Here is a 15,728-nt window from a genome sequence, read left to right on the forward strand (position 1 = left end):
AAAAAGTACACATACTGGAAGTCAGAATTTTGATCACTATGTTGATCTATATTCTAGATCAATTTTCCTAAGATTAATATTTGTTTCTTCAAATAGAAAATATTACCACATACCCTAGACACTTATGGTTCCCAATCACCTGATCAACTTCATTAGAATTTCTTAAGAAACATATTGTACATAGATTCCTTGTCAGTATTTTAGATTTCTTGAATTAGGATCTCTACATGTGGGATCAGAGATCTGTATTTTTAATGAACCTCTTAGGTTTTACTGATGTATAAGCAAACACACAAAATGTTCTGGGTTTTCTGAATATACTGTATCAAAGGATAAGAAATGCATAACTATATAATAAACATATAGGAGTACCAATCCTAGTCTCTGTATACCAAGTCTGTGTTGTCATCTTTTAAATTTTACCTTTAATTCCTGTTGTGATGTGAGGGAAGAAGAGGTCACCAGCATCCGTGTTAAGTTCTGAATTTTCTCAATCTGTACTTTTTGAAGCAAATCTTTTTCTTCCAAAAGTTGGGCCAACTGGTCTTTTTCCATTGCCTGGGCCCGAGTCTCCAAAGAAACCTATAGAATGTAATATTAAGTTATATTAATAATAAATGTAGCTATATTTTAAAACCTTGAAAGTAGCTTAAAAGAATAGAATATTAAATTTGTATGTGGGGGCTCTTGGGTGGTCAGTTAAGCGTCCAACTCTTGATTTCAGTTCAGGTCATGATCTCAGGGTCGCGATAATCGAGGCTTTACTGAAATGAAATATACCCTACCTACAAAATACTAACACTTTGGCAGTTGCCATAATCAATAATTTCTCAAACCTATAATGAAGTAAAATACACATTTCTTCCTGTGTATTCTAGATGCTATATGTAAGATTATAGCAAGGCTGTTAAAGCAATTCTAGTAATTGCCTAAAAATATATAAATGATAGGCAGCGAAGTTATAAAAGCAGAGGCTTGAATACCTATGGCAAAAGAACAGATGTTCTCATAAGACTTTCATTTGATATTTTAGGTCATTTTATTTTTTTAAATTTTAGCTCATTTAAAAAAAGATAACCAAAATATAAGATTTTTATAAAATACGAAACTGCAATGATTAAAACAAACAAATTACAATGACAAGTGATTATGCTACCTTATTAGACTTTATCTTAGGGTCAGAAGAATTCAAGATAATGTGAAAATACAAAAAATAAAGTTTTAAGTAACTACATACAGTCTTTCTTTTTAACCTAGTTCCCTATGTATTTGTGACAATTTAGAAAGAATGTCTCTACTTGGCTCATCTGAAAATCTCAAATTTTGCCCTTTGGAAATAAAAAACAAAATCTAGAATAATTTCAAGAAACCAAAGTTTTCAGTTTATAGTAAATTAAACTAAAAAAAATTTTTTTTTAAGATTTTATTTATTTGAGAGAGAGAGAATGAGAGACAGAGAGCATGAGAGGGAGGAGGGTCAGAGGGAGAAGCAGACTCCCCGCCGAGCAGGGACCCTGATGTGGGACTCGATCCCAAAACTCCAGGATCATGACCTGAGCCGAAGGCAGTCGCTTAAGCAACTGAGCCACCCAAGCGCCCCTAAACTAAAATTTTTATGAGGTGATTTCTCCTTACTTGAAAGCTGTTTTAAATTTAGGTTACAGACCTCAGGTATTGATGAATTAAGAAACTCTGGGCATTTGGGCAGATCTTAGTTCTCCATCTGACCCTATTCTTTACTGAAATACATGGTTCATACATACCTCCTCTAACTGTTTCTTAAGATCCATTATTTCTTTTCTATATCTTTTCAGGAGAGCTTCATCACTTGATACCTCATTAACATAAGGTGTATTCTTCATATATTTGGCAGTGCTGGCAAACTGGGGAAAAATATAAGAGTGTTAAGTGTTCAATATAAAAAATTAATTTAATTGATAATATTTAGGTTTCTTATAATTTTTTTTAAAGATTTTATTTATTTATTTGAGAGAGAGAGAGAGAATGAGAGATAGAGAGCACGAGACGGGGGTGGGTCAGAGGGAGAAGCAGACTCCCTGCTGAGCAGGGAGCCCGATGTGGGACTCGATCCAGGGACTCCAGGATCATGACCTGAGCTGAACGCAGTCGCTTAACCAACTGAGCCACCCAGGCGCCCGGTTTCTTATAATTTTTATAAAGAAAGATCAATACTCTTCCCCGGTGGCTTAATAATTTTGAACATGGAGAGTATTCTATGTCCTTGTAATTTACCCTGGCTTCTAGTCTTCAGATGAGTGATGGAAATATCTTGAAGATGGATGGATGCCAACAGAGAACCTACAAACACTGGCTTACTGGAATCCCAACCACCCTTCAAAGTCCAGGGCAGCTGCCCCCTCTACTCTGAAGCTTTGCTTCCATTTGAAAGTATCTCTCCTGCCTTTGAACTCTATTCTACTTATCAATAGTTAATTAAACCAGGCAATCATATTGGAAGACAGGTCTTACCTTCCCTCTAAGACTATAAATTGTGAGGTCAGGGACTATACCTTCTATCTTTGTTTCTCTGACACTACCTTGATCCAGTGCTCAGTAACTATTGAGAACAACATTTCTTAGAGTGTAAGTAGCAGAAGTAACTATAAGTAGATCCATGAAGGTGACCATTAAATAATACCGAATCCTTGACTGAGACAGCTGTTCTATTGACATTTCTCATTTTTTTTTCTTTTTTTTTTTTTAACAGAAAATGTAAGCCTTAGGCTCAGAGCAAAGGCAAGCAACAATCAGATAGCAGGAGTTCAAGAGTTACTTTGTTATAAACACACACAGGTATTTGTTGAAAATGATACTAATTTTTCATTCATGGGACTGAGACAAAGTTTCCTTCTACAATAAGTAGAAAAAGTGAGTTTTTTTTTTTTTAAGAAAAATAGTATGATAGTGTTGGATGTGGCAAAAATTATGGAGTTGGGATATGAATGATTGAAATTTTGAAAAATAAAGGAATACTATTTAGTAGGCAATACATCAGTTTTATTGCAACAGGTATGTTATGTCATTAAAAAAAAGATACCTAATTTTAGTGGGTAATTTTTTCTGCTTAAAGACGATTTTCCCCCATATTGAAATAAAAATCAAACTCACCTGTAGAGTAGTAAGGGTTTCATCAAAAGACACTGGAGTAATTGTGCAGATAATACGTGTCTTTGCATTTCCTCCCAAGGAATTCTGGAGAATTCGTGTTAATTTACTATCTCGATAATTTATGAAACCACTTAGTGAGAAAGGGGTTTAAGGAAAAAAATAGTAAGAATTTTTATACAACAACAGTGGTTGGTTTTTAATGCAGAACCTTAAATTAGCTACAGTTTAAAAATTAATTCTTTACAGGTTACCTGAGGCAGATCAAAACTACTAACTATATCATATTTAAGATAAAAAGTAAATTTAGTAGGTCACAGTCATATGTCTAAGAAGCTAGGCATGCTCACAGAATCACAAAAGCTTTTTAATACAGGGAAGAAATCAGTACATTATTTGAGTGTTACTAAAGTATTACAATTTTCAACCTCACGCAAAATATAAGCATCAATAAGTAAATGGACAATGGAATAAACTTACCCAACTTGTCCATCACTAAGTTTCTTGATCACTTGTCCCAAAATAAATAAACTTCTATTTATATTACAGCCTTCCTTGAGTCGCACACCTGCATTTATTAGGCAAATATGAAAATGAAAGTTGACCTCTGTACTAGATGATGAACTTATTTATCAGTAAGTTATAAAAGAAATTAGAAATTAAAGGGTCAGATGGTAAAGTCTGTGCTTTGGATTGGATCTGAGCCCATTTTCAATGCCACTAGTAAAAGGAGCTCTCTCCCTATTTCTCTGACCTATTAAGTAAACTAGAAATGTTATCACCTGAGAGGAAGAGCAAAAAGAAACAGATGGCTAAGGAAAAATAAAATCAAAGGGAAGAAAAGTTCATTTCCTAAAAGAGCCTGTCTAACTCCTCAGTTCAAATCTGTTTTTTTCCAAACCTCCAAATATAGGCAACTATAGACTTAACAACCGAATTAATTCCTGTAGACTCACAACAAACAAAGTTCTAATTTTTAAGCTAATATGCTCATATGGCTCATATATCACACACACACACACACAGAAGTACACTGAAAAGCTCTCTCCTACTCTTATGCTCCATTCGAACAGTTCCTATCCTCCTACCAGGAAACCACTTTTACTAGTCAACTCTTATAGAGATTTTTACGAATACAAGTTCACATACATTTATTTCTTCCTTTTCCTTTTTACACAAATAGTAGCACATTATATACGCTAATCTGTACTTTGCTTCTTTTTCTACTTGGCAATATATCCTATCAGTAAACACTGGTGTTTTTCATTCTTTTTTATAGCATAAAATTCCACTGTATGGATGTATCAGAATTTATTCACTCAGCACCCTACTGAGGGACATGTAGGTTTTCAATCCCCCACATATACAAAAAGTACTACAAATAGTTTTGGACAGCTGTTATTTCACAGGTGCATGATTCAGCTGCTGCTGTAATATTGCTGCTTAACATGCCAGCTTAAAACACCAGCATGTATTTCTTGTCCACAGGTTGCAGGATGCACCAGTTTGGTGGATATAGGTCATGCACAGATGAGTGTCTCTGTGTCAGGCTGTAGGAAATTGACATAGAAAGGTCTGACATCTTCATGATTTCAAAACTTCCTGTCTAAGTATGCTTTTCCATTTGTTTAAGTATTTGATTATGTCCTTTAGGTCTGTTTTAAAGTTTCCTTTATTTTGGTCTTGAGTAATTTTTGTTGAGTATCTACCTAGGTATTAGATCTCTTAAGTCATTATTGTAAATGGATGGAGTCTTTTTGTACACTAAATATTAGAACTGGTCGTTGTTTGTATTATGAGTTAATGTCTGTATATTAATTTTGTACTCCACCACCTTTCTGAATTTCCTTACTAATTATGAAAATCTGGTTTTCATGGGGCTCTCATAAGCTTTGCAGCTATGCAATCCTATCAACTGCACAGTTTAGCTTTTAATTGATGCTATAGTAGCCTAATTTGCCAGATATAGGAGCTGCTTTTAAATGAACTTTAAAAAAATTTTTTTTTTGACATTTTGAGAGAGAGAGAGAGAGAGAACACGAGAGGGGTGAAGGGAGGGAGAGAGAAAATCTCAAGCAGGCTCCATGCCCAGCGGGAGACTAACACAAGGCTTGATCTCACAACCATGAGATCATGACCTAAACCAAAATCTAAAGTTGGACACCCAACCAACTGAGCCAACCAGGCACCCCCAGATGCTGCTTTTTATGTTAAGGACTTTCATCACAAAATTACTATCTTTATTAGTTTCTAAAGTGCAAGGTAGCACTTTTTTTTTTTATTCTGTAAAAGAACAAGATGACATTGAGGCCAATACATTTATGAGTTTCCATTACCTTCAGCGCCTGTTTGAGCAGCTCTTTCACTGCCTGCAAGGTCAACCAAATTCTGTAAGGTAGATGAAAATAAACCTTTAGTAAGGGTAACTTGAACTAAAAAAACCCAACTACTGAAAGAACAATTTTTAACACACAGTCTATTTGCATACCCCATTTGGATGCTTGTCTTTCATTCCACTGTTTAGGCTTTCCCCTTTCTGAGTCAGATTGATCTATATACCTTGTTCCTTCTTTATAATATATCCTCCATAATGCTGTCAGAATAGCCTCTCCATTTCCTACACAAAGTTCAAAACCTTACTGGTGAGTATGATTCTTTACAATCTGGCACTTGTGTTGCTCCAGCTGTAAATCGACCCATTACTCAGAATTCTAGCTGACCTACTCACTATGCCCTAAATGCCTCACGTATTTTTATGCTTCCAAGAGCTACCTTTTGCCATTCCCTTTGTTTAATCAGTCCTAATGTTCTAGTCTGCCCCTATTCCTTATTAAGGACCAAAGATGATTGTTACCTTCCTAGTAAAACTTTGCCACCTTTATCCTTCCTCTCCCACACCTTGAATGAACTGCTCTTTCAATCATGTACCCAGCGGTCTTTAAAGATATGACTTATTCTTTAGCACTTCCTGTGCTGAGTTAGTCATTTGTGTCTGTGACTACACCGTAGCATCTTTAAAAGCATGGGCCTCCTCATTTCACAAATATTACTGACAAAAAAGTGACTGCCCGTCATGCTCCAGGCAGTGTGTTAGGTGCTAGGGATATGACAGTGAACCAGACAAATAAGTTCTCTGCTCTCACAGAGCTTTTATTCCACATGGGGCAGGCTGGGGAGAGGAGGACATTCATGAGAAATGAGGAAAAGACACATAAGAAACACATCATGGTAAGTGTAATATAGATAATTTAAGGAGAGTGCCAGAAGAAGAAAGAAGAAGGTACAGAGCAGGTTCTTCGGACCAGGCGGTAGGAAAGGCCTCCCGTTAAGCTAGGATCGGGAATGACAGAGAAGAGGGGGCCAGCCATGCAAAGATCAAGGGAACCATACTCTAGATAGAAAGAATAGCCTGTACACCCAATCACAAAGCAGAAATGAGCTTGGTGTATTCAAAAAATAGAAAGGGCAGCATGGCAGGGTTGGTGAAGTACAGATGGGACAATATAGGGTAAGAGAAGTAGATAGGGGTCAGACTGTGCAGGGCACTGTAAGGAAGAGTAAGAACTCTGGATTTCCTAAATGCGATGGGAAAGGGTTTAAGCAAGAGAGTGACAGTCATATCTTGATTTAACTTTCTGGCTCCTGGACTGGAGAGGGGCAAGAGTGGTAGCAGGGAGTCCAGTCAGGAGGCTCCTACAGGAATCTGACTGAGAGGTGATGGTGGCCTGGGCTAGGGAGGTAGCCGTGGAGACAGTAAGTGGTGGAGGGATGTCTTCTTTATTCTTTTAATCTCAGAGCCGTACTATGCTCAGAACATGATGAAGCCTCAGCAAATATTCTTAATGCATTAAAACAAAGTCAGAGATTTAAATTCTGTCTCTCTGTAGACACTTTAAGGGATGGGCAGTACTTATGTACTCCTGCTTTAATTATGTCCTATCTAGACACTACTTTCCCTAAAATACTCAAAGTCTAATCTTTCTTGTATAGTATCTTTATTACAGAAGACCTAGATACATAATAAAGGGGCAAAATGGTGAGGAAGGCAGCATGAATTAAGGAATAAAGATGGAACAAGTATCAGTGTTCAAAGACACCAAGAGGCCCAATGTAGGTATAAGAGAGGAGCTCACGTGGAGTAGAAGGAAGTGAAGTTAGGTTGGTTAAAATTGGAGACACAACATGAGCTGTACTTAGTAACAATAGAAAAATTAGAAATCTGCAAACAGACTGCAGAAAGGAAGACCAGAGTCTTGGGGCCAGGTCTAGGAGAATGATACAGTAATTCAAGAGATGAGAACCTAAATGAGTGTGACACCCATGGGAATGTTGAATAGGAAATATTAATGACTGGACAAAAGGGGAAGGCAGAAAAAGATGAGGCAGAATTGACATGGGTCTGACCTAAGTGACCAGGATAACGCTGGTACTACTGGAAAGAAGGAATATTCACTATGATAGGGAGAAATTAATTTTGTTTTAGACACACTGAAGTTTGAAATAACAGTGCGACACACAATTATAATCATCTTTACAAAGACATGAATTAGAACTCAGAGACTCTAGATAAAATAAATGTCTGATTGTCATCAATACAGAAATGATAACAGAATGCCTGGGGGCAAACACAGGAAGTAAGAAAGGCCACAACACTCCTATGTTTTTGATAGGAGGGTAGGAAAAAGAAGCCACAAAGGGTATAGAAAAGGAGCAGAACTGAAAGAAGCTAGATATTATGAACCAGAAAGATCAAAAGACACTTAAAAAAATAAATAAATAAAGGCCACTTCCAAAGAGCCAGAAAATGACTTTTTTGGGGAAGACTTCTTTCCAAGAAGATACTTAGAGTAAGTCGGAAGGTGAAGGGTTGAACCAGATGGTATCTATAGTCCCTAGATGATAGAGCATCAAAGAATATGGAAAAAGTCACCAAATGGATCACTGAATATGTCAAGAGTATTAAAAATAAATTAAGAGAAACGTTAAAATTGTAGTGAAATATCACAGACTGGGTTTAGAAAGCAAAACAGAAGTTAGGTTTTGTGTTTTTGTTGTTGCTAAATCAAAGACCAGTATACTAAAATAAATTTTACGCTGGTACAGTGAAATAACTGAGGTGAACTGAATTAGATATTTAAGACTCTGATTTTTCAAATCTGAAAGTGAAAAAACATATTATAGATTTATTATTTTTTCCCTGAAGTTTTCAAATCAAATAGAATAATCTTCAGTCATATCCTAGATGAAGCTAAAAAATTTAGACCATGAAGACAGAGAATATTGGCAAGGAACAGGAAGGAAGTACAGAAAAAGAGAGAGAAATGATATAGTACAGCAAGAAGGAAATGGGAGGTTTATTTATGTGGAGAAAGGAAAGTTTGCATAATGTATATATTCACTGTTTAACAAACAGGTATTGAACATAAACTATGCATAATGTGTTGAGGCTATAAAGATGAATAAGATTATCACTCTTCCCTTCAAGGGATTTATAGTCTAAAACACTGTATGTATAATATAAAACATTTTCTTATTATATTTAAGAATATACTTGAATAATGTGATTTACTATTTAACAGTCCCAGCTAGTTTTTGTTGATCTCCTGGTCTCAATTCTATTGGCTGAGACAAAACAACAACAACAACAACAAACCGAACAGTCCCCACCCCCATTCCAAGAACACTCTAACTCTTAAATGCATATGGAAAGCCTTCCTCCAAGAACTCTGGTTAGGAAAAGTCCTTCAATCTAAATTTTAGGAGAGGCAACCATAACATAACAGGAAGAAAGACCCTCTGAATTCTTCCTATGTTTTAGCTAGTAATCTCATGTCCACAAATGAGACTAAACTACCAATTTATACATGTTTTTGCCTGTTTAGTTCAGTTAACAGTTCTTATGAAACCAAACATCCAGCAGCCAAATTAAATTATGCTTTGGCCCATACGGTACAGTACCATGGTCCATCAATACTCACCAAATGGGACACTTTGACAGATCCTTCACAATTGGAAGGTTCTCCTTTCTCTCTACTTTCCAAAATCTAGACAGAAAAGAAAACTTGTAAAAAATTAGTGCATTTTTAATTGGAAAGGCCAAACAGAGAGTTACCTACCATCCTAAAAATAGTATGAGAGCGACTGCTTCTTTGATTCATTTTTGTAATTCCATAATGTCTATTCTCTGTAAAAAGTAAGTCATATTTCAGCTGTATACATTAAAATCCAAAGAAAAACATTAACTTTTATTTTTAAGAGTGAAAAGTGTGATTTGAAGCCAAATACATTTAACTGAATAGTTTTTACAAGTGTTTTGGGGAAATACAGTATAAAGTCTTACTTTCTCCTTTGGTGATCCATTTCAAAGCCATTTCTGATGTATAAACAACTTCTTCTGTGAGATCAGCCACATACACATTCCTCTGAAACAAGTTTAATTATAAGAGTAGAGAAGAAGTCATTAAAAAGTGTGAATCTCAAAAGAAGGTGTTAACTATTACAGAACTCATTTGTGGAAGTTATAAGTGGAAAATGTATGAAAATAACAAGCAAACCTATAATATGTACAATTTATTTCCTATACCAAAGCACAGCAAATTCTAACCTGATACTTCCATCTTGCTCTTTTTTAAGGCACTTATACCAAAATATTATAGCTGTCAATGTTTAAAAACTATACATATTGCTCATATGCTGTCTTTATAAACACTTAAGAAAAAATAAACCATACAAACAGGAGAAATATAGAAATTAAAGGGAAATGTTCAAGAATAATAACCCCAATAAGCAAGTCTATTTTTAGAGCTACTTCAACTCTGTTACTCACACTGAAGTCTTCCCGAATTACTAAAGGCTTCATTTTTTGAGTGTCACAAAGTAAGTCTGTAATGGTTTCATTATATATCTCCATGTAAGACACACGTAAGAGAAACTCCCTGTCAGGAAACTGGAAGAAAAAAAAAAAGTGTAAAAACACCAGAGATCATCCATTTGTGAAAACCTAATATTGAATACCTATGTGCTAATATTAAATATTAAAATATTCTAGAAATTATCTTTGCAAAGCAAACAAGAAACAAAACCTCATATGGTTTTATATTGATGATAAACACAAAAATATAAAAATATGTTTCAGGAATAATGAAAAGTATAGTATCAAATAATTAGGAGAGCACCCAGTCCAACTCTCTAAACTCAAAATAAAACCCTACCAACGAATGTTCAAATAAGGACATTAAAAATCATTAAAATGAAAAAATAATGAAAAAATAAACCTAAAACCAAATCTTAGTTAGGTTGTTTATTCTGGCCTCTTCTCTACCTCTACTTTTCTCTGCTCCTTAATAATCACTTGTAGGTAAACAAAGGCAAGGAGGAGCTAAGCATTCCTGAAAGATTTTCCTGTTCCTTAACACTCACTTTTTGGTGTGATTAGTTGTTTCAGGATTCAAGGGGAAGACTGAAAGAACTTTAAGCTCTACAAAGTAAGTTTGTGGGGGAAAAAGTGAATCTATGTTATGCCTTCTTTACCCATGGCTAATGAAGATATAACTATAAACCTACTTCCTTTCATCATTACAAGAGACTATTACTACTTTTACCTGTATACACCAGAAATTTAGCTAAGGTATTTACCTTTTTAATTTTCTGGAAAATGTCATGAATTGCCCTGGGTATTACTCCCAAATAATCCTCTGAACCCATCATGGTGTATGTTTTTCCTGAAGCAGTCTGACCATAGGCAAATATGGTACCTGTAAAAACAAAACACACACACATGCAAAGATTAAAAATGAATCTATAGGGTGTAAAACTATCAATACTTGAAAAGAGAACCAATACTAAAATATCTCTACAGTGAATACAAACCATTGTAGCCTTGTATGGCAGAATCTATGATTGGTACTGCTATTTCTTCATACACATTTTTAGTAGTTTCATTACTGTGAAAGACACGATCTAAAAAAAAAAAAACCACACACATACACACAGAGGTTAAATCAAACAAATCAACTTTGTTTTCTTTCTTAGTAGTTGTCCAAAGAAATAAAATTGTCAGGATATGGTAAGATAAAATATTTAGGACACAATATTCTTTTCAACTTATTGGTCCTTTGAAAAGATACTTCTCTATAAGGTGAGATGTGTTGGTCCTCACAAAGAAAAAATACAAGTCAGACTTCTCAACTATCCTATGTGCTTTTAAGAGGCAGTAGGGCATAGCGGCTGAATTCAGGCGTATAGAATCAGACCGTCTGCAAATCGGGTTCTACCACTTATAAGCTGTGTGACTTTGGGCAAGGAGATTGATGTCTCTGTGCCTCAATTACCTAATCTGTAAAATGGATATGTATTCTCTTCCTCACAGAATTATTATGAACATATGGTTAATACTTAGGAAATGTGAACTATTACTATGCTCTGAGAAATTTTAAAGTTTATAACATATTTGACAAGAAGGCCTAGCTCAAACTAAACTAAGAAATGGACACATATGGAAGAGGAGACCTGAACAAAGCTGAAAGGTTACAGGAAATGACTAGCTGGCTGGCTGCTAAAGGAGGCTGGGTTTACAGTAGCATTTGTGCTGATGAGTTCACTAGTCTAGGATGTGGTTCTCTGCTTTTGTTAGCATAATTAGCACATTAAAAATGGACTACTCTTTCAATGGTGGCCTCATAGTAAAAATCTCATAAGAAATGGATTTGTAAATCAGGAAGGAAATGGATCCACCTGCAACAAGAAATTCAGTGGTCAGACTGTTTGCATTCTGACCATACAACTGCCCTGTTGGCAGAACTAAATGGAAACAAAAGTGCCATCTGAAAGCTGCTTAGGGGTTATGATTTCAGAGCAAGGAGAGATGGTAGGATGATCTAAATCTTCATGCCATTTGCTTTAGATGGGTGGATAAATCTAAATCTTCTATGGGCATACATAGCTACTGAGAACCTACAGATCATGTGTCTGAATGTCTGTGTATCCCTCACTCTTGGTTTTATAATCTCTGGGATATATTGTTTTACCTTTTTAAAAATTATGTTAATGCTCTAAAACAGTCCTTTACCAGAAATTGTTTTCTCTTTTACAGATCTTTGCTCCAAAACCTTTTATGATGGCTTTCTAGTTTGATACTAGTTCAACAACCTAGCCATTCTTACTCCTCAAGTTGTTGAGAGGACCTCACTGTTGTTCTGAGGTGCCTAAGTGGCAGCATGCTAGTGTGGCTGGATTTGGAGCTTGACTCTTCCATTTGCTGGCTGTATGACTCCAGGCCTATTTCAGTTCCTCACTGAAATAGAAAGGTACCTACAGTATAAGCTTGTTAGGAGGATTAATGAGTTAATCTGTATGACATGCTTAGAACAATGTCTGGCACATTGTCAGCAGTACATCCATATTAAATCAACACACAAATCAGCCTAGTCAACCTTTAGGGTCTGCATGTCCTGTGTCCTAATTAGCTCTCACTCATCCTGCAGGTCCCAGTGTCACTGGTATCCTTTTAGACACATAGACCAGTTAGATCCGCTATAAACTCTCATAAAGCATATGTCAACACAAGTGTGATTACTCATTTAAAGCCTCTCTCGCCATATAAGTTTCACAAAAGCTGGGGTAGGTCTCTGCTCTATTCCAGCACACAAAGAAGGAATATCTTTACTATATATTCTTTAAAGAATTTTCTTAAAAGATGAACCATGAGAGACTATGGACTCTGAGAAACAAACTGAAGGTTCTAGAGGGGAAGGGGGTGGGGGGATGGGTTGGCCTGGTGATGGGTATTAAAGAGGGCACGTATTGCATGGAGCACTGGGTGTTATACGCACACAATGAATCATGGAACACTACATCAAAAACTAATGATGTAATGTATGGTGATTAACATACCATAATAAAATAAAAAAAATAATGGTGGAAAATATACACGAAACTGAAAGAAAGATCTTAAAGATGACTTGACATTAAGCAACATATTTTAGGCTTATGGGGTTTGGGTCACAAATAAACTAATGAATAAGAGGAAGAAGTATTAGTTTCAACCATATGGCACTATGATTATAACTTCATTTTATTTATTATTTTTTTAAAAAGATTTTATTTATTTATCTGAGAGAGAGACAGACAGCACAAGCAGGGTGAGGGGCACCCTGCTGAGGGAAAAGAAGACTCCCTGCTGAGCAGGGAGCCCGAAGTAGGGCTTGATCCCAGAACTCCGGGATCATGACTTGAGCTGAAGGCAGATGCTTAACTGACTGAGCCACCCAGGCTCTCCTATAACTTCATTTTAAATATCAATTTATTATCTTACTTACCATACATGATGGATGAACAATTTTTTAAAGTTTCCACTGAAGCAGTTTATAGGTTTAGTCTGATCTTTAATGACAAATCCAGTATTATTGATAAGACTTTTATACTCCTAATAGGAAAGGGATAACAGATTAATTTTTGATGCTATTATAAACCTACCAAAATTGAAGGATTTACTGCCATCAACTTGATAGATAGCATTATTGTCAGTTTTCCAGTAAACTTGGGTATCTCCTCCAAGAGCTTCTTCTCTGAAAGAATAAAAACACTGCATTTTAGTATAACTGGCCATGGAAGTCATGTTATATGACAGATAAAAGATTCCATCTTCTGAAGAATATTTTAAAAGACAATATCGACTTATACTATGTATTAGAAATTTGGAAAATCTGTCTTTAAGGGGTCAACACTTTTAAGTGGGGGGTCAGTGATCTGCCTTCTCATGGGAATTTCCTTGTAAAGTTCTTCATTTCCACCCACCTACCCAGTACTGGTTGCTGAAAAGATACATTCAAAATGCAACTCTGATCATGTTCCTCTTGCTCAAAACTTTAAAAAACCATCTGAAATTCTTAATATGGCACACTAGACTTGGATCATGTTTATTTCTCTTCAACGTTATCTTGCTCTAAATTCTGATATATATCTAACTCCATACAGCTACGTGAAGGTCTCTTTCAAAATAAGAAATGCAGCCCCTCTGTGTCTGGAATACCTTGACTTACCTTCCCATTAAGTAATTTAACTATTTTTTCATTCTGACACCAGCCCTGTCCCTGGTGTCATCTCAGAGGGCTTAATGACTCCTCTAGCAAACACTCTGCACCTATCATAACACTTGTTACCATGTATTGTAATGGTTTATGTAACTTTTCTAATGCATTAGATAATGAGCCCTTTAAATATAGGAAATTCCTCATTTTGATATTGTCATTTATTAAACACCTTGTGATATTTAACAGTTATTTCTCAAACACAAAATATATTAGTATTCTGGAGTGAGGGCCAGAGACTAGAGAAGCAAAGACTTCATTTCTTCCCCTTTCTGCTTTTTCTCTACAGCATTTATTACTCCCCTAACATTATGTCAACTTAACATTCTATATTTTTTACTTTATTTCCTGTCTGCTCTCCTAGAATGTGAATCCGACAGGGGCAACGATGGTAGTGTCTGTTTAGTAGTGGACACTGTACTAAAAAAAAAAAAATCAGGATTAATAAATATCAGCCATTCAACGTTCTGGATGTTGAATTCAGTCATTGACTGAATGAAGTCTTGAGTGCCTAGGAATACAATGCAATAAGACAGACTAGTCCTTGCTCTCAAGGAATATATAGTGAAGAGGGAGAGGCAGTTAAGTGCAAAATGACCAACTGTGATGAGTGCCTGTAAGAATTATCCGATACGACTTCCTTTAAGGAATGGGGTGGGGTGGGGTGGGGAGGCTCAGATGGAGAAAGGCAGTGCAGGGCCGGCGTCAAGGTCTTTAACGTTTGCCAGCCTGAGTTATACGTTTAAGAGACTCCTACAGATGGAAAGTATCTTCTAGATCTTCCGATCCTTCTCCGTCACTTACAGAGAGGGACGCAAAACCTATCGGTAAGGGGCGGAGATACCAAGCCACGGAACCGGGGAAGGAGCAGCCGGGACTCTCCGGCTCAGGCCCGCACCGGAGGCCGCAGCGGGGTCCTGGTCTCGGTCTGGCCTACCTACCTGTTGTTGAGCGGCCGGACCCGCACGCAGACCGCGACAGCCCCTTCCTCTGCCATCCTGCCAGGCTAGACCCCAGAGAACTGGCGCAGACGCTCTACCTTCTCGGCCTCAGAGAGCACGGGCCGCCCCGCCTTTAAGTTTAAAATTTCCCAAACGCCGCGTCTGATTGAGCCGCGGCCTCATGACGTCATGGATTGTTCCACTGAGCGCAGCGCGGGGGGGGGGAGGGCGCGAGGCCGGAGGCGCGTCCACGGATAAAGGGGGGGGGGTTAAAGGATGTGGAGGAGAGCCGGGTAGGGAGTCACAGAGAGGGGTTGCGGGAAGCAGGCGTAGAGCGGCTCTTCTGGCTAGAGCAGGGACAACTATTATCCGCGAAAAGCGCCTGCAATGCAGGAAGCAGTTACAAACTCCGTCCTCCACCTCACCCTAAAACAGTTTGCAATCTGTAGGAAAAATAAGGCAGAGAATTGTTGTTTTCACCAGCAAGAGCTGAAACCTTTAAAGAATCCACTAAGTTTTTTTTTTTAATTAAAAACATCTCTAACGGTAAGAATTTAAAGTCACTGAACTGCTC

At 36.9% G+C, this 15,728-nt stretch overlaps 1 protein-coding gene across 4 annotated transcripts in view; it reads right to left on the reverse strand.

The window, feature by feature from the left end:
- Window positions 1-15,283, reverse strand: part of CENPE (centromere protein E) — an 82,702-nt gene extending 67,419 nt beyond the window's left edge. For 3 of the 4 annotated variants that reach the window (XM_073892066.1, XM_073892067.1, XM_025873656.2), the window contains exons 1-13: window positions 15,155-15,283; window positions 13,600-13,691; window positions 10,996-11,085; window positions 10,762-10,880; window positions 9,953-10,072; window positions 9,467-9,548; window positions 9,243-9,310; window positions 9,105-9,170; window positions 5,463-5,514; window positions 3,607-3,694; window positions 3,130-3,259; window positions 1,764-1,883; window positions 424-582 (exon numbers count right to left, since the gene is read on the reverse strand). In XM_073892066.1, the coding sequence (XP_073748167.1) occupies window positions 424-582; window positions 1,764-1,883; window positions 3,130-3,259; window positions 3,607-3,694; window positions 5,463-5,514; window positions 9,105-9,170; window positions 9,243-9,310; window positions 9,467-9,548; window positions 9,953-10,072; window positions 10,762-10,880; window positions 10,996-11,085; window positions 13,600-13,691; window positions 15,155-15,210 (1,242 nt within the window). In that variant the 5' untranslated portion in view covers window positions 15,211-15,283. The remainder of the gene's footprint in view (window positions 1-423; window positions 583-1,763; window positions 1,884-3,129; window positions 3,260-3,606; window positions 3,695-5,462; window positions 5,515-9,104; window positions 9,171-9,242; window positions 9,311-9,466; window positions 9,549-9,952; window positions 10,073-10,761; window positions 10,881-10,995; window positions 11,086-13,599; window positions 13,692-15,154) is intronic. The other variant, XM_073892068.1, reaches the window with a different exon arrangement.
- Window positions 15,284-15,728: the final 445 nt, after the last annotated feature.

Source organism: Callorhinus ursinus, unplaced genomic scaffold (assembly GCF_003265705.2).
Source record: "Callorhinus ursinus isolate GAN/ISIS: 27379988/994484 unplaced genomic scaffold, GSC_fseal_2.0 scaffold4, whole genome shotgun sequence".
Taxonomy (NCBI): Eukaryota; Metazoa; Chordata; class Mammalia; order Carnivora; family Otariidae; genus Callorhinus; species Callorhinus ursinus.